Source organism: Podarcis tiliguerta, assembly GCF_965153285.1.
Source record: "Podarcis tiliguerta genome assembly, chromosome: 1".
Taxonomy (NCBI): domain Eukaryota; kingdom Metazoa; phylum Chordata; class Lepidosauria; order Squamata; family Lacertidae; genus Podarcis; species Podarcis tiliguerta.
This window is the reverse complement of record NC_139534.1, coordinates 71443198-71461395: the sequence shown is the minus strand read 5'-3', so window position 1 is coordinate 71461395 and position 18198 is coordinate 71443198. Positions and strand designations below refer to the sequence as shown.

The window sequence follows — 18198 nt, the reverse complement described above, 5'->3', positions numbered from 1 at the left end:
CAACCAATACAGTATTATGCCTCGCTCTGTGGAGATGCAGAATCCAGGTGAGTGAATGTTTAGAAACCACAAAGAAGGATGATCAAACATGGGATGCAATAAAAATGTATCTGTACCTTGCACTATGATGTGCAAGATGATGTGGCAAGAGAATAAAATATGGCAACAAAAAGACTGTAAGGAAGGGTATTTTCTGGATGAAGAGGTGGAAGTAAAGACTCTTACGTTTGAATGAGTTTAGGAGCAATACAAACACCTTACTACATTTTAGAAGCAAAGAATTACTAGGTAACAGGTAATGCAACGAGGTAAGCATTGCTGGGACACAATCCAGGCAAAACAGGATAAGGTGGAAGAAGAGGAATCTTCCATGGCCTAGCTCTGTCCTGGATTCTCTCTATACCTAGCCAATGCTGCTTCATGAACAACAATACACATAGATGGAGCTAGATGTTCCCATCTCATTTGTGCCATAGCAGTAGCCTTGAAAGTTATAGTCTCTATCTACCTTCAAGCTGGCACAAACTATCCCTGGTTATGCAGGAACACATTTTAACTACCTTGGTGTCAAACAACCAATTTTTAATTGTACGAAGATTGGCACGGCCCAATATTCATGTTTCTTCCCAATCAAATACATCATCACTCCTCAACTCACACACACAACTTTTCATAGATGCAAAACCTGTTAAATACACATAGGAAGAACTCTATCAAGCAGTAGTGACAGAAAAGGGAATGCCATGTACCTATTTCCTGACAAGACAAATGCAGAATGACAAACAAAAATTTTGTTTGTGTGCAGAGTTTTGGAGTTGCCTTACAAGAAATTAATTATTTCTTTTCATAATGTTAGAAAATCAGAATATTAAAAGCAACTTTTCCAACAGTAAATGATACGAGTTGTAATATAAAGCTTTATGGGACGAAGCCAGTGCCTGTTTCCTACCTACATCCTAATACTATTGAGTGACACAGGTAGGACTTAATCAACCCAGAGTGTATTTTTCATTTCGGAATTGATACATCGCATAATTTTTAGCATAATCCTTCTAGTGTCACTGGCACAGCAGAAATCAATGTGCCCAAATTCCAGTCCTTTACATGGTGACATCCAGCAAGAACCATTCTCCAGTGGAATCAACTTCCACTTATGCAATGGGACTACTAACCCTCTGGAGTAGATTTGGAAGTCAACCAGGGGGTGGGGGACCACTCCTGAGGTGGAGGAGAGGAAAGATATATCCTACTGCATGAAGTCAATTGCATAATGTTGGGTATCACCATTTTTAATGTGACTGGCGAAGTAATTGGGCCAAAAGGTATCTCAAGAAATCTGCTGATTTTTGCCTGGAAAGTACTGAAATAAAAATATTCCATGGGTTTTTCAAATTAAAACTGATTAAGGACATTTTTAAAAGATTAATTAAAAGAAATAAGGCTTACTGTCATACAATGTGTTTAAGACTATAAACAGGAAGATAGTAACAGTATAGGAGTTAGATGTGCGAAATCAGCAGAATAAGACACACAATATTTCTTATATTCTTAAAATTTAAAGATATTTTCAATCTGCATATGAACTAAAGATGACAAATTCCATTACTTCTTTTAAAATGCTAATTCATTAACATGTAACCCATGATAACTCCAAGAATTCCTAAGGCAGTAAAAGGACCAGGGCAAGGTAATATTTTTGGATAAGAAGTTTGTCAGACTTAACTGTCATTTTGCTCTGTTATTATATGCTTATGAGTGAGTGGACAAGACAATGCTTTAGTGGCTTGGACAATGCTTCTGTAGTCATAGGCATGAGAGTCAAAAGAAGATTTCCACAACCTTAATTCATATGGAGGCTGGCACTAATGGCTCGAGAAAGCTGGTGACATACAAAATACTTATAAATTCAAAATCCACTATGTAAACCAACAGCTTATAAATCCTATTTTCAAGCACAAACATAGTGAGTACCTTCTAGCCAGTTCTCCTCTGAAGAAAAGACAGAATATACATTTTATTATTATTGGGTGTACCTTTGGTCTGACATGTGTCCATGGGTTGAGCATCCAAAGGGGCTCAAGAATGAAAAAAATGTCCTGTCTTCCTTTCCATTGCCAGTCTCCCAAGTCTCATGAGAAGTGATATGGGACAGAATTTTTTGTTTTGTGGGTTCATTAGTAAAAATGAATGGATACCAATTACAGTACAAATATAATATTAAGGAAGCATGGGAGTAAAACAAGTGTGCTCTCTAGGGAAACTAAAAATGTTCTGATACAAACTACCCATCTCATTGCTCATGGGTGTTGCTTTTAAAAGGCATTCAGCCCACTGAAGGGAGATTCTGAGGGGTCACAGGGGGGTGGAAGGAGACAGCTGAAATGCATATGAAGACAGTGATAGCACACTGGGAGAAATTCAATGCTGTGCTTTTTAAAACATTCTATCAGCAGAAGCATTTTTGCTTCCCCAAGGAAACAATCTCTTTTCTCCTCCCGTCTGCTATTCAGACGTCTTCCACACCCCCCCAAGCCAATTTGAAGGGGGTTGTGTGGCACGTTGGGGAAGGAGGGGGTTAAAGTCTTGAGTCCCTATGCAGATTTCCGCTAATAGGTCCTGGTAGTTCAATCAGGCCATTGGATCCTGGATATTGTCCAAATACTAAAGGTGAATGTTCCAGCTTATTCTACCATAAACTATTATCTACAACTAGGGTTGCCAATGTTGGGCAGTATCCAACTAAATAGTTCTGCCAGTGCAAGGACTTTTAGCTGCACAATAAAACTTCACTACCTTGTCCTCTCCTTGCCTACTCCTAATAATGTTCCGGGGTGGGTGGATGGGAGGGGTTGTCCCCCAACATGTCAAACCAAATTTACAAAATGAGCAGGGAGTGTGCAGGGAGATGAGAGGGCAGGAATGTTCCAAGATTCCAGAAGAAATTATAATAGTATTACTGAAGATTAAGACTTTGACAATGAACAGGATCCCTATCTACTTTTGCCCTTCACGGTTAAGTCTAACGGTTTACAATGTGTGAGTACTGGCCTCTAAGAAAGGACAATATTGCCTACTGGATTCACATAGGCAAGTGTGCTATTATAATGAAGTTTTAAATCCAGGGTTCAAGGGTTCTCAAACCAACAGCTCTTCAAGCCTTCTGAAGACAAGTAGAAGAACTGGGAAAGTCCACAGCCTAAAGCTATGACCAAGCGCATCACATAAAAACAAGAAAAATAGGCTGGCATTCAACGTTTTTGCTGTGTTAACAGAATAAACAAGAGTAGCATTCATGGGACAGATCTTTCCATGAACACTCCTTTCATTTGTGGAACAAACATGTCAGATACTACCTGTGGATAAATCAGCACAGATAAAAAGAGAAGCTAATCATCAGTATGGATGATCAATATCTCCACTGCCTCTGGTATGGATCAGTACATGCTGCTGGCATGGTGTAGAGAATACATCTCTAAAAAGGCTGCCTTACATTTGAGAACCTGCATTAGCAGAGAGTGCTTAAGGTCTGTTCTGAGAGACTAATCTCTTAACATTTAACACACTTAACATTCAACTGCATATAGTCTGTGCAGTCTTACAATAGTTATACACTTGAGACTCTCTTACTAGTATTATATGCCACATACAACACCTAACAACTTATTTTACTTACCATTTTAGATAAAGATTTAAGTTTATTCTAATTTAACAAAAATACTATAGTTATTATAATGTTAAAAACCTATGACATGCATCTCCACATGCCAGGGAAAGTCATATTTATATAAAGTATTATTATGAAGATGTTTTTCTGAGAATGCATACTATCCATAATTTCAGCTCATCCTTTGCACTTTTAACAGAGCAGGATAAAAAGCTTATTCATTTTGGTTATGAAATATTTTGTTAGGTACTTGAAAATGTGACTTGCATAATTCACATTTATGTTTTACCGCATTCAGTGATTTTCAAATAAAAATATGCATTTCCAACCCCCCTCTAGCAAACATTTCAAAAACTGAAACAGCCTAGGAATAATAATAATAAAATGTTAGAGCCCAACAAATCACAAAGCCATTTGTTAATTTTTATGGGGGAGAAGGAGCTCTAAATAAATGACACAGGAGGCAATAAATTGACACGACAAGTAAATAAAAGGCTAAAGCACTCCAATACCATTGAAACGGTTTTAATGTTGTTGCAAGTCCATAATGCAACAATCATCAGATCATAGAGAGACCCAAATATTTAGAAATAATTTTAATTACCCCCTTTCACCTGTTGTACAGAATTAAGAAATGCTCAATCCCTCCTTTACCTGAGTTTGTGTATGTGCCTAACAAGTTATGTTTCAGTGCCAACTTAAATTCCTATTATATGTTTAAGAAAGAAAATGAAAATATTAACCTCAGCTTCAATGTACAGTTTCCAGAATCTGCCAGAACTTGGGAACTGGGCAACAAGGCGTTCATAGGTCTTCCGTGCTTTGTCTATAGGTTGATTCTAAAAATTGAAAACCAATAAATATTTACAATATTTATAATGTAAAAATGTATTGACATTTACTTCAGAACCAATCACTGTGAGTGGACCCATTGATAAGGAAATGTAATCCTATGTCACTAAACCTGTGCCTCTCGAATGAGAATGCTCCAAGCGTCAAGGTCATATGGATTCTCTTCTAGTTTCTTTTCAGCTTTCTTTACTTTTTCTGGGACATATTCAGCAGCCTAGAAAACACAAAGTAGTTGGTTAAAAGGGTATATAAATATGTTAATAAAATCACTGCCATCTGCTAGCTATATCATCAATGTTCACATATCCATAGCAATCATTAGATTAATATATGCCACCCTACAAGTTTTTTCACAGTAGTACTTTGATGCGTATGCACAAGAATCACACATCAAGTCCACAGAAAAGCTCTCCATTGCAATGTAAAAAATGCAATGTTAGGTTTAAAATAACAGAGTAAATTGAAGGTTATTGTAATAAGCATCACCAGTCTTCTGCATTGGAACCAAAAATAATACATGCATGTTTGATTCAGTCTTGGAATACAAAACATTTGAATAGCTCCTTCCCTTCTCCCGAACAACAACAAAAACAGAGTATCACTGGTTAAAAATTATTTTAACAAGTTTCTAGTCTTTGAGAGAAACTTTTTAAACTGTTGGTCTACAATGCAAACTGAGGAGGAAAGGAGGAAGACGACAAATAAAAATACAATTTAAATGAAATATCTGCAATTCTACACTATTTTATTATTTTCTGCTTTACATAAAGCTGTTGCCCATCTTGCTGCCTGGCAGTACTCTCTTAATGGTACAGTAATTCCTTCTATAGCCTTAAAATAATTTAGGATAACAATAGATTTTCACCCTGACACTGGATTCCAAAGATTTAAGAGTGCTCTTCTTATAAATAAAGTAACAAAATTTCATCAAATAAATAAATAAATTCTGATTTCAAAGAGCTTGCGTAAGGTGACTGGACTGGACTTCATCCCAATCCCATGAATCTAGGATCTTCTGAATAAGCTATGACAGAAGGTAAGTTTGAAGACACGGGACTTATTAGTTGTAGTAATAACTCCCCGTTCTTTTAAAGAATGCAGCCCATTATTGTGTAACTAAAAAAAACAAAACAATGCAACACTTCAGATACTACACACAAGCAACCCATATTAAACTAATAAGAAAGCTTCCTTCTTCGTATGCCTAGATATTTTTTGAAATTAGTATTTTATTTTATAATCTAAAATATGAAGCAAGTAGAAGAGTTTGTCTACACTAGCTGTTATACAGTGCGTAAGTGCCAGGTTCAGTCATTTGGGAAGACTCCAAACCTTTGCATATTTATAGTTGTCTAGCTATATATGGAATTTTGAAAAACTAATAGTGACAGTCAAGACTGAGTTGAATCTAACTTTGGAAAGGGTGCAGTATACTGATACATCAAGTAGCACTAAGATTTGGCAACACTCAAGAATGCTAGCAACTGTGGTTGCAGTATAACCTTAAGGCTGAGCTACACAACAAGAAGGAAAAACTAACATTCTAGTTGAGCCTATTTATCTTACATTGTGTATTAGAGGACTGCAGTCTTGCAGGCCAGTATCAAAAGCAATAAAATCAACACAAGGTTGTGTCTCTAGGATTACAAAACATGGCAGTACCTTTTCTCAAAAGATGAGAGCAAAAGAATCATGGGCTGCCATTGGCTTAATCTAGCAGGCTCTTCTTGCCTTCTCCCAACTCCCACTTTTTCACATTCCATTCCATTCAAAGCAAAAGGGTTCAAATGAGCAAAACTACTAAGAATAATGTAAGTATGAGCATAGTTGGTTTGCAGGACTGTGTCATGACTTAATCCTCTGGCTTTTAGCTTTTATTCAGCAGAACATTATACCAGGATGTTCGAACAGGTAGAGCATTCGAACAGGTAGAGAAATCCATGAACGGGACTTTACTAAAAAAAATAAAAATAAAATTAACAACACCACCCTTAAACTTGAAATAAGCAGTTTATTAAATTTATTGATTTCTGCAAAAATATGGGGTCTACGTTGTTTACTCAAGCAATTCATGAGTGGTTAATGTACAGTGTATCTATTCTTTTGCATGGTTTCTCTCATTCTATATAAAGGTATCTTTGCAAAATAGTAACTACTACAACAACCAGTCTGACTTGACTTCAGCAGAGGTAATGAAGGTAAATGCAACTTTGGCATAAAACAGAATCCCAATGTCACAATGAACTGAGCTCATGAGACTCAGCCACAAAAAATCAATATGGACTCATTCACATAAGCTCAAACAGTCCTACGGCTAAGATTTCTAACAGTATTCATTTATTGATTAGATTTATTATATTGCGAACTATTATTATATCCCTAACACATGCAGCGACAACCATTAAGTTAAACAAAATAACAATAAATTTAAATTTACAGCATGTAATACTTTATCTGTTCCTGCCACAATACACCACTAAACTCACCTTAACTAACAAAGCCCTGGATGAAAAAGTATTAATTAGCATCTAAAACAAAGCAGAGTTGGTGTCAATTGCAATTTTGTGGCAGGGCATTCATTCTAAAGGCCCTCTCCCATAGAACTCTACATGGAATAGCAAGGGCATCTCCAGTAGATCTTGCAGCCCAGGTAGGATGAAATGTTGCAGCTGCCTTGGGAACCTTCAAGTTGAAGGGAAAGATTTGTTACCCAATGCTGTCTGTGGCTGAACAGAACAACAATGGAAAGTGAAGTCCTGTTGTCTGAGCAGAGGTCTATTGGCACAACACTAGCTGCCATCCAGAATAAATAACACAACCATCTTGAATAGGGCTTGGTGGCATATAGGCAGCCAGTGCAGACTGGTGTTACACTGTTCTACTTGGCTGAACTAGTCAAAACTGTGGCAGCAATGGTCTGAACCAGTTGCAGCTTTCAAATCATTTTCAGTCCAACCTAGAGTACGTTACAGTAATCTGATAATTGTGTGGGTACCCCAATTGTGCAGAGCCACAAAATCAGGTACTTTCACACTGAAATTTCTACAAACACCATACAGCTTCTACAAACAAACACCATACAGCTGTTACAGAAAGTGGTAGTAATGTCAAGGGTGGGACTACAAGCAGGGCCTCTCCTTTATTCACATGCCTATGGGCTACAAATGAAAATGCATGATCTAACATGCAATCCTTATTACAGCACTCTCTGACTAGGGTACCTGCATTTCATTTTCAGATTTGTAGTAAGAAATAAAAAAAGATGACAGGCACGACAAACTTCATGGGGAGAGGCTTGTGATATGTGGAGCTGAACAGTGCAGGGTGGGTAAAATAATTCTAATTAAACGTTATTTGTAACATGTGGCTTAAAAAAATAATAACCTGCCTAAAAAGAAATTTGATTTAACACCCATATGTCTACACTTACTCTGAAAACTGAATCATGACCAACAATCAAAAACAAAATTCAAGGTCCTTGAAAAATGAATAAAAGATAAAGCACTGGGAGGGGTCCACTGAGGATAGAGAGATTATTATAATAATAATAACAACAGATTAATAGTGTTGTATTATATTAAAAGTACTGTATATTTATAACTGTGGATTTCCTAATGGACCCAGTATAGCAAGTTGTTATGTGTACTAGAATTCAAGAGTTGTCATAATGAATCCCAACTTAATCATCCACTACATGCTCTTGTATCTCTATTATGCCTCCCACTATTTCAGTTTGCATTTTTTTCAGTTCTTTAGTTATGAATATTTATTCTTTATTGAACATGAACATTTACTTTCTATCACCTTTCCCTAGGAACTACCATCTTTAACTGGCACCTAGAATGCTAAGAACAAATCAATGCATTTTAATGGTTACAGCATCCAGTAAACATGCATGATTGCACAGGAAATATATGAATACCAAAAATGAGAAACAATTTACATCTATGATTTAAATTGGTCTTTTTTACAATTTAAATCAATCAACCCTATAATTTAAGTGTGAATAGCATGAAGCAAAAGAATCTCTCTGAAAGAGGTGCAGTAAGCTACTTCTTATTATGAAAGAACAAATCTCTATCTGCCCTTCCAAGCCTAAGAAAGCGATCAACAGTATGAGTTCTCAATCTCAGCTGCACATTGCTGCCTCCCATTGCAATACATGTGTGGCTGGAGGACTGCCTTTGTATTCATTCTACAGGACAGCAAAACTACTTGGACATTCACTATTGGTCTGTCTTCTCAGTCAAGAAAGACAACTCCCTGTCTACTGTCCTGGTTAATGAACACTGTAGTAAAATAGAACAAGGTTAAGCAACCAATGATGCACGCACAGACATTTTCCAAACTGGGGAATATGTGAGAAGTAGAAGTGGGTGTGTTTGAAATATGAAGCTTCAATGAACAAACTGATTCAAGATATTGTAGAGAAGGGACAGTTATACAATTAACAAAAAGATGAAGTCATAAAACTTCTTGTGTAATTTCTGAGCTTCAGATATTTTATGCAATTCTCCATTTCCTTAGAAATGGGAGCAGCACATACTGGGACTGATGAAATTAGCTGTCTGGAACAACACAATAAGGAAATGGTACACATAGCATGTTCTTACATTAATCTACCTTAACTAAGCACATTATGAAACCTTCCTTGACTGGTTAACTGTTGCTGCTGGGTTGAGAGAACGGATACTATTCAAACACAGGCTCAAGAATTGAGTTTTAAACAAGTCATAAATGTATTAAAGCTGATGAAAATGCAAAATGTTAAACCCAGCCAGGTGGCAAAAATTATGTCGAGTGTTACCATTCTTAAAATTTATGTGGGAATGAATGAGGTAAAAAATGACTGTGCTTTGCTGTAAGATCAATTAACAACATTTATTTGATGGCAGTGAAAACCAGTGAATGAGCCATTTACCGCCTTCCTTCTTTCCTCTGATGTTGTACTGTTGAACTGGTCATAAGCAGGGAGGAGGAGAGTAGAGCACTGATAAAGTGTGGTGTATACTAATACTCCTTCCACTTGCCTGTGGGACCATATTAAAAAGTTTGAAAACCACTCGGTTACAGAGTGGCAATCTTCACCTAAGTCTTTCCTCATTTATTGTCTGTCAAGGAACCTATGCACATTGCAGAGGATTCAGGCAATAGTCAAAGATGCAAACTCAATTAACATTGAGGTCTGTGGGCTATTGCCACTGCCTTACATGAACTGTACTCTAGAATGCATCCCAAACTCCCATGCATTCCCATGAGTGATCCACTCTGACTGAATTGAGTCTGAAGTCAGGAGCCATGCCCCTTGATGTGAGCCCATAGATGGTGGGGAAGGACACCTGTCCAAATTCTAGCCTAGATAGAGAACTTTCATTTCAATGGTCCGTTCAACCCACAGTGATATGTGAAACCACATATAGTGCTAAGACTACCAATGCTGGAACACCAGTGCATGCTTGCCTTATTGCACTGATTTATGGCAGACCTACCATGGAGATTATGAGCCTGAAGCCTATGTAGCAAACATGCTATCCAACATACACGAACAGTTTTTGGCTGGTGAACATTGCTTTGGATTAGATAAAACTGTAGTGTTTATGTTTATATTAAGCAGATTTCACACTCATGCAAGTTCTGAGACAGATAGCCTGATAAGTTCTCCTTTTTATTATAAATTCTGCAGAAACTAAAATCATTTGCACATTTATTAGCAAGGAAGTTCCACTGGACTCAGTAGGACATGCATCTTCATATAATTATTCTTAACTTTGTTCTTCCTAAACTGAAATACAACCAAGACATTTGGAATCCTTTTCCATGTAAAGGTATTGCTAGCAACTACCGTTTCACTTCAGTTTCCCAAGCCTGTGATACTATGACCAGGGATTTTAAACAGTTGCCTGTATTTTTACAGCAGAGCTTTCCAAACTGTCACAAAAAATTGCGTGTGTCGGCTGCAGTGTGTAGGTGTGTTATGCGAACACTCTTATAAGGGATTAGTTTAACCTCTGGTTTGCTAGTAAAATTGAATTACTGTGTTGTGAAATGATGCATGTTTAAAAAGTGTGTCACCAATGTGCAAAGTTTGGAAAGCTCTGCTCTACAGAAAAGAACTTCAACAAGATTTGAAATTATCTTCCAACACTTTGGTTGGCAACTTCTGTCTCTTAAAGCAAAAGCAACAGTGTGCTCCAATATTTGGTGTATGCACACATTTATTCCTTGAATGGTTTTGAGAATGTTCAAGTTATACTCAACTTCACTCCCGCCCCTGCTTAATCACGAGGCCTACCCCTCCCATGCTAGTGAAAAAAAAAACAAAAACTGCAGCTGGAATAAATAACTGCACAACAGGAAGACATCCCAACATAGCTCCTTCTGTTATCCAGGCTGCAGCAGTGGATATACAGGAGTCTAAGCCATGTCTCCAGCTTCACTTCTCATCTTGTACTACTGAGGCAGCAGGTTGGATAAAATGAGGTTCAGAGGGCTTAAAAGATAATCCCTCCCTTTAACAATCCTTCATCCAGACTACTGCATCCAAAGATACTTGGATTTGTTTTTATTTGTTGCAACAGTGTGAAAACCAGGGATCCTTCCAGTTTGGAGGCAGTGTGTTCTGTGGGAAATGCAATGGACTTTCAAGTAAAAGGAGGAGGGTTCTTCTTATGTTTTTATTATGTAAGAGCAGGCATGCCTCTCCAGAAACTCTGTCACCTTCGCAGAAGCAAAGCAAACTATAGTACCATCTACTATCCTGGTTTCATGCACTCTGCCAAAATAATTTACTTTCTCCTATAGGAGACTAGACTGGTTAGTGAAATTTAGCCTGCCATGTCCAATATTACGGTACCTAGATGTACCCAAACCCAAAGAGCACTACTAACAAGAAGGAACATAAGCAAAATTTTACAGGCAGAATAGTTGGTGGAGAAAGATTTAGGTTTTCCCCAGCTGACAAAAAAGGAAGCATTCAGGAAGGACTATCCATATGCACATACAAAACTTTTATATCTGATCACCAGAAATAAATCCAACAGGAAGCAATCCTTGGCATCCACTTGGTTCCACAGAAACCAGTGGCATATGTTATTTAAAATGTATTGAAGGAATTATTAACTGCAATCCTAACTTTAAAAGCAGAGTTATGTTTGTTTTGTGATCTGCAAATTTAATGTGAATACCAAATAAATAAAAATAAGCTAAAGGGCTTGTGGAACCTCCATCACCTGAAAAGCTGTGTTCTATTTGTTTTATATCGTATATTATGTTTCTAACCTCAACAGTAATTTGCCACACAGTTGGGAGGCGGCTTCTGTTTTAAGAAACACAAACTGGCCTCACAACTTCAGTGCATGTGATGTTTGGATTCTGGCTAGTGCCTTCAGTATATGTCTACCTTGGATACAATTATAACCTTAAAGGTACCCCCCCACACAAAAGTAGTGTCTTTCACAAAGCACACCATAATATAATATTTCTGTAATATTAAACTCTTTTATTAAAAATAAATTTTAAAGCCGTTTCATTCAACTTTTGAGCACATCCACACCCACTTTACTTTGAATACACAAAATCGGGTACATAGAACTCAACAGTTTTTTGCTAAAACAAAACCTGTACAAACCTTTAAACCCATCTTCATGAAACCGCAGTGCGTTAAATAACTCTTTCTAGTAATATAAAGTTGTAAGCATTCGCCTATTATCTCACACGTGGAAATTTGAATGGGAAGACGCCCCCTCAGCGTCCGAGCAATTAAGTCCACGAGGGAAAATACATTAAGGCCTCAACGCTATACACATTCTCGTAAGGGCCGCTGAACAAAGCGGAGCTTGCTCCCGACTAGGTGCACACCGGATCAGCTTTAAATTAAGGCCTTAATACTAGGATAAATCTCAATCTTAAATACCCTTACCGGGCACAGGGACCTCGAAAGGGCTGGGTTCTAAACAAGCATTTTCGGTCATGGTTCCAGCCAGCTACTGAGCTGAATGGGGAGAAATAACTGGGGCGAGTTGGAAGATAGGGAAATATTAAATTCTGAAACTCAACAGGCTCTACGAACTGGGGGAGCAGGGCTGAAAACTGAGAAGAGGCCGCAGCACAAAGGCGCGCACGTTACACAGGCCCGACCCCGCACCACCCTGAAAATCGCCATTTTCACCTCTTTCAGGCCTCGGTCGTCCTACCAGGCCCAACCCTATTCCCCCCGCCCTCGAAACAAGTCCCCCGCCAAGTGAGACTGGCTCAGCTTGGGAAGGCCCTGGTCGCTCACCTGGTCGCCGGCGGGAGCTTCTCCAGACATGGCAGGCTGAAACAGGCCCCCGAAGGGGGTGGGAAGAAGCGGCCTCGGGTATTTAATGTGTGCACTTGACCCACGCCTCTTTCCTCCTTCCCCTCCCCAAACCCCCGCACACCTAGCAAGCTAGCCGGCCGGCCAGGCAGCCCACCAAATTGCCCCCTGCGTGCCGCTCCTGCCTAGTTCCGAGGAACAAAATGGCGGCCCAACCGCCCCACAACTCTTGTCTTCCTCAGTAAAGGGTGGAGGCGGGGCCAACCGGGAAAGCGCGATGGCGCAAGGGCTGCTGGGAAAAGGAAGGAAGGAAGGAATTCGCGGCACAGTACGATAAAGGGGGCGGGGGACAGCGGCGCGCGAAGGGTTAAGCCGACAAACAGACCAGAACTTGAGCGAAGAGCGAGCGAAGAGGATGCTGGGAAAGAAGGCGGGGGTAAAAAGAGGCAGCAAGGAAAGCGCCCACAAGTTGAAAGGATGGTTAATCATGGGGGAAGGAAGCCGCTGGCGCTATTTGACGCCTCGCCATACCGTAGGCGGAGGGGAGCCGGATGTTGTTGAACTACAACTCCCATCAGCCCCGGGAAGCGTGGCCAACGGCCCGCGTTGATGGAAGGTGTAGTTCATCAGCATCTGGCCAAAGGTTTTCTACACCTACAATGTAGTACCTGCGAGAGGTGGTAGGCTGGCGTGGTCTCCGCCTTTCTTCCTCCTCATGGGCGTAGCCAGGATTCTTGGGGGGGGGGTGCAGAACCTCAGTTTGCTATGTGTTTTTATTGATGGGAGGCAGCTACGCCCATGTTGCTCCTCTTTTTTTTAAGAGACCCCCCAAGCCGGATGCTGGTACAAGAGGCATGGACTTAGTTAAAAGCACGCTGAGCGCAGGAGTTGGCTTTGACCGAATGGAACAGAGCTTACAGTTCGTTCTCTCAGTCGCCAATTCAGTCCGTTTTCACAACCTCAACCAATTGGGAGCCTTGCTCCCTTGCCAAGCATCTCTCTTCTTCCCACCCCCGCTCGCTGGGTAGACCTGGACGCCTAGAATGCCAATGCTTTCCAACGAGTAGACTAGGAATCACCCACACGCTACGTTTGCAGACACAGCTAGTTTCAGGGTATTGAAACTCCATTCCAGAATAGATGTGTACGTGATGGTGACAGGTGTGTGTGTGTGTGCACGTGTGCCTGCACGTAGAAATAACAAAGCGGAAAACACCAAGCTTTCATCTCAAGCATACTGCTATATGACCGGTGGTTGGGCTGAATGTTCTTTGAGTGCTTTAATAGGGAGGGGCTTCTAAGTGGGGAGGGATGAATCTGTCAATTTCGGTTTCTCACAGTGTCATTTTTAAAATCTTAAGCTCAGTTCCCCACAATTCCATATCATTTATGATTTGTTCTTGTTTTTTAAATAATTAAAATTCATTAGCAATTGAGTGCCAATATCTGCTTATACAAACATTTTTTTTTTATTATGTCCATGACAGGAAGGACACCCTTCCTATACAAACATTTCTAATGCCATTTTGATTAATACACGCACATCTTTGGAAAGCAATTATCCCTATCAAAAAGCATTTTTGTATGTTATTTTTACACACATTTTACTTCATTACATGTATTTTTGTACATCTTACTTGTTTGGTGAACTGCATTGTAAAATTCAGAGATGTGAAAATTTTATAAGACAACTTTGTTTCAGTCTTTGTGTTGTTTCAGAAAGCAAACTTAATCACATTTCTCCAGCATCACTAGTTCCAGCCCAGTGATTCTTGACACTTAAGATGCCTGCAAATGGGTTTTATTATCACTGCAGGCTGCCTGAAGCATACCTTGGAGTTCAGTAGTTCTGGCAAAGTTGTCCACCACCTTCCTTCTTTCAGTTAGGAGGATTAGGCTGCTTTTGCCCTCTGAGAACCCATGAACAATTAAAGGTAAAGGTAAAGGGACCCCTGACCATTAGGTCCAGTCGTGACCGACTCTGGGGTTGCGGCGCTCATCTTGCATTATTGGCCGAGGGAGCCGGCGTAGAGCTTCCGAGTCATGTGGCCAGCATGACTAAGCCGCTTCTTGTGAACCAGAGCAGCACACGGAAACGCCATTTACCTTCCTGCTGGAGCAGTACCTATTTATCTACTTGCACTTTGACGTGCTTTTGAACTGCTAGGTTGGCAGGAGCAGGCACCGAGCAACAGGAGCTCACCCTGTTGCGGGGATTCGAACTGCCGACCTTCTGATCGGCAAGTCCTAGGCTCTGTGGTTTAACCCACAGCGCCACCTGCATCGCTCACAAACAATTAAGGAATGACTATTTTTGTATAAAAGACACAAAAGTTTGTTGGACTAGATTCTGGAATGGCAATTGTCTGAACAGTTCTGTTTTCTTCTGTTACCTAAAAATAAGTAAAAATAAATTCTTTTGGGAAAAGATATGAAGTCAACGGCTGCAGTAGATGGGCTAACAATTGTCCAAGTCTGCTCTGCAAAGGGGAATATCTCTTATCTTCCCTGCCCAGCTAAGGAATATTATTTATTTATTTATATGCTGCCAATTTGACTGGGTTAGTCCAGCTACTCTGGGTGGCTTCCAACAAATTACAATACAATACAACATCAAATATTAGAAACTTCCCTGAAACTTAAGATGTCTTCTTAAAAGTCAGATAGTTGTTTATTTCCTTGGCATCTGATGGGAGGGCATTCCACAGGGCAGGTGGAATGACCCATTCACAGCCTTTTCCTGATAAAAGGACATTTGCTGGGATTTGGAGGGATCGGAATGTGCTATTGGGCTTAGTTAATTTTGTGGGGCATTGTACCTCATCTCTGCTCAAGTAGTAAATGACTGCATATGTTACAAAATGGCAATAAAGCCTCCAGTGATGTCCTTCCAGAGGAAACCAGACCCGGAGAGTAACTGCACCCCTGAAATGTATCCCCATTTGGAGAAATGGGACAAGCATACCAACGTAATGGACTCCTGTGTAAGGAAATGAGGAAAGAGGGACTGTTGGAGTCAGAAGTGTTCATGCTATGCTACTAATCTACGGCCACATATGAGATGGGAAAACCAAGTACAGAGTCAAAACTGGAGCAAGCTTCAATATAAAGTGACAAGTTTGGGGGACTTTTAAGAGACTCAACATAAGTGAATTCTTGGCTCTCCACAGGTTTGGTTTTCTTAAGATCATCCTGCAGGCTTTGTACTAGATCTGCTCCACTAGATGGCAGACTGACACAAATCCAGCAAGCTTTCGCTTACTGGACATGGAAGCAACAACTTCTTCCGTTGTTTGTAGGCAGCTCTTAGGTAAAGGTAAAGGGACCCCTGACCATTAGGTCTAGTCGTGATCGACTCTGGGGTTGCGACGCTCATCTCGCTTTATTGGCCGAGGGAGCCGGCGTACAGCTTCCGGGTCATGTGGCCAGCATGACTAAGCCGCGAACCAGAGCAGCGCACGGAAACGCCGTTTACCTTCCTGCCGGAGTGGTACCTATTGATCTACTTGCACTTTGACGTGCTTTTGAACTGCTAGGTTCGCAGGAGCAGGGACTGAGCAACGGGAGCTCACCCCGTCGCGGGGATTCGAACCACCAACCTTCTGATCAGCAAGTCCTAGGCTCTGTGGTTTAACCCACAGCACCACCCGCGTCCCAGGCAGCTCTTAATAGTTCCTAATATCATAAGATGCGCTCTAATCGAGCTGGAGTCTGAATTGCAAGTTGTTGTGGTTGTTGGGTTTTGCTTTTTTTACACCAATGTTTGCAGAGCTCAAGAGGCTACTTTATGACTGCCAGCTTTATGCTTCTGATGATCCTATGTACGCCATATACCCAGAATATTGGGTATATCTCGAAAAGGATATTGCCAAGCTGAAAAAGGGCAATGGAAATTATGGAGGAAAGGCTACAGAGTTTGGATGTTTTCTTTTGCTTTTTAGGGCAGCTAAGTGTGAGGAACAGGATGGAGGTTCAAACAATTTTGCAGGGGGTGGAGAAGCTGGAATTGAGAACAGAAGCAACAGCACAATACTAACCCCAGTCCCCTTTGAGTCAGCTGAAAACAATGGGGATCATTCCCAGGAAAGTGTGGCTAGGATTGTAGCCTAATTTATGGAATTCTTTGCCTCAAGAGGTGGTAATCACTCCTTACCTAGATGGATTCAAAAGAGGATTAGACAGATTATTTCCTGTTAGTTAAAACAAGTTGGGGCCCGCAACAAAATGTTGTGTATGTGTGTTGGATGTATGTTTTGCATCCTGCTAGCACATCTATGTAGTTGAATCCAGCCTTAAATAACTAAGACTGCAATCCTAACTTCACCTATCTGGGACTCTTTATAGGATTGCATAAATGGGTTCAGGATCATCATGGCTGGGTAGCCCTGGCAGCTAAAAACAATTGCACTGGCTGCCAATGAGCTACTGGGCTAAGTTCAAGATGCTGATACTAGTATACAAATCCCATTATAGCTTGGTACCTTTGGAACTCCTTCATGGTGTATATCTGTCTATTGCCAGCTTGTATTTTCAGCACCTATTAATGAAGACCTTCCTTTTTCAGCAAGCCATTTAATTAAAAATGGTTATCCTAGTTTGCGTCTGTATTTGACTTGACATGGTTTTTAACGTATGTTTTTATTGTTTATGATTTATTATTAATCACTTTGGGATGTTTTATGAGAAGTGATTCATAAACGAAATAAATAAGCGGCGGACCCAGCCGAATTCTCTCACACGATCAGATCAGCTGTTGTCTGCTTTTTCCCAGCTGTCAGTCAGAGTTGCTATTGTAACATTTTCCAAAGGAACTAGTGAATGATTGCTTTTTTTGTTTTGTTTTTGTATTTAATGTCAGTTTCCTTCACCAAGTAACACTCTCCAGAGCCAACTGATTCCACAATCTTTGGGGTCTTGGATGCAGACAAAGTTAAGTCTGAGCATTTGTCAGTGCTACTAAAACCAAAGCATCTATATATAATGCAGTCCACGAGATGGATGAAATGTCTTTTGCTGAAGGTCACGGGCTAATTTTTAAATGTGCCTGTTCACATTTAGGGTAAAAGCAAGTGGCTATTTGCATTTAAATCTTGCTAGCTGAATTTCTTTCATTCTCTTCTTATATTTAGCCATTTTCAGAAAAGCTGCATACCATAGCTGTGCAAGGAGGGCTGTGTCTCGCCAAGAGGGGTGTATCTATTTTTTTTCTAAAAGGCTTGCATGGTATGCTTGTGGAAATATAAAAGGCTGGCTCTAAATCTTCAGCTTTAGTTGTCAAAAAATGCTGCGATTTTAAAATAGTCTTTAAAGCATTGTGAGGGTCGAAAATATGTGATCAGACAACCCTGTGCTCTGAAATCAGGGGTGGAGAACTCTCCCACACACC

The 18198-nt window shown here is 40.1% G+C and overlaps 1 protein-coding gene across 1 annotated transcript in view; it reads right to left on the bottom strand.

Moving 5' to 3' along the window:
* Positions 1 to 13204, bottom strand: part of CSTF3 (cleavage stimulation factor subunit 3) — a 53904-nt gene extending 40700 nt beyond the window's left edge. Inside the window, exons 1-3 of the mRNA XM_083431683.1 lie at positions 12795 to 13204; positions 4629 to 4730; positions 4408 to 4503 (exon numbers count right to left, since the gene is read on the bottom strand). Of these exons, the coding sequence (XP_083287809.1) occupies positions 4408 to 4503; positions 4629 to 4730; positions 12795 to 12824 (228 nt within the window). The 5' untranslated portion in view covers positions 12825 to 13204. The remainder of the gene's footprint in view (positions 1 to 4407; positions 4504 to 4628; positions 4731 to 12794) is intronic.
* Between the last annotated feature and the right edge of the window lie 4994 nt (positions 13205 to 18198).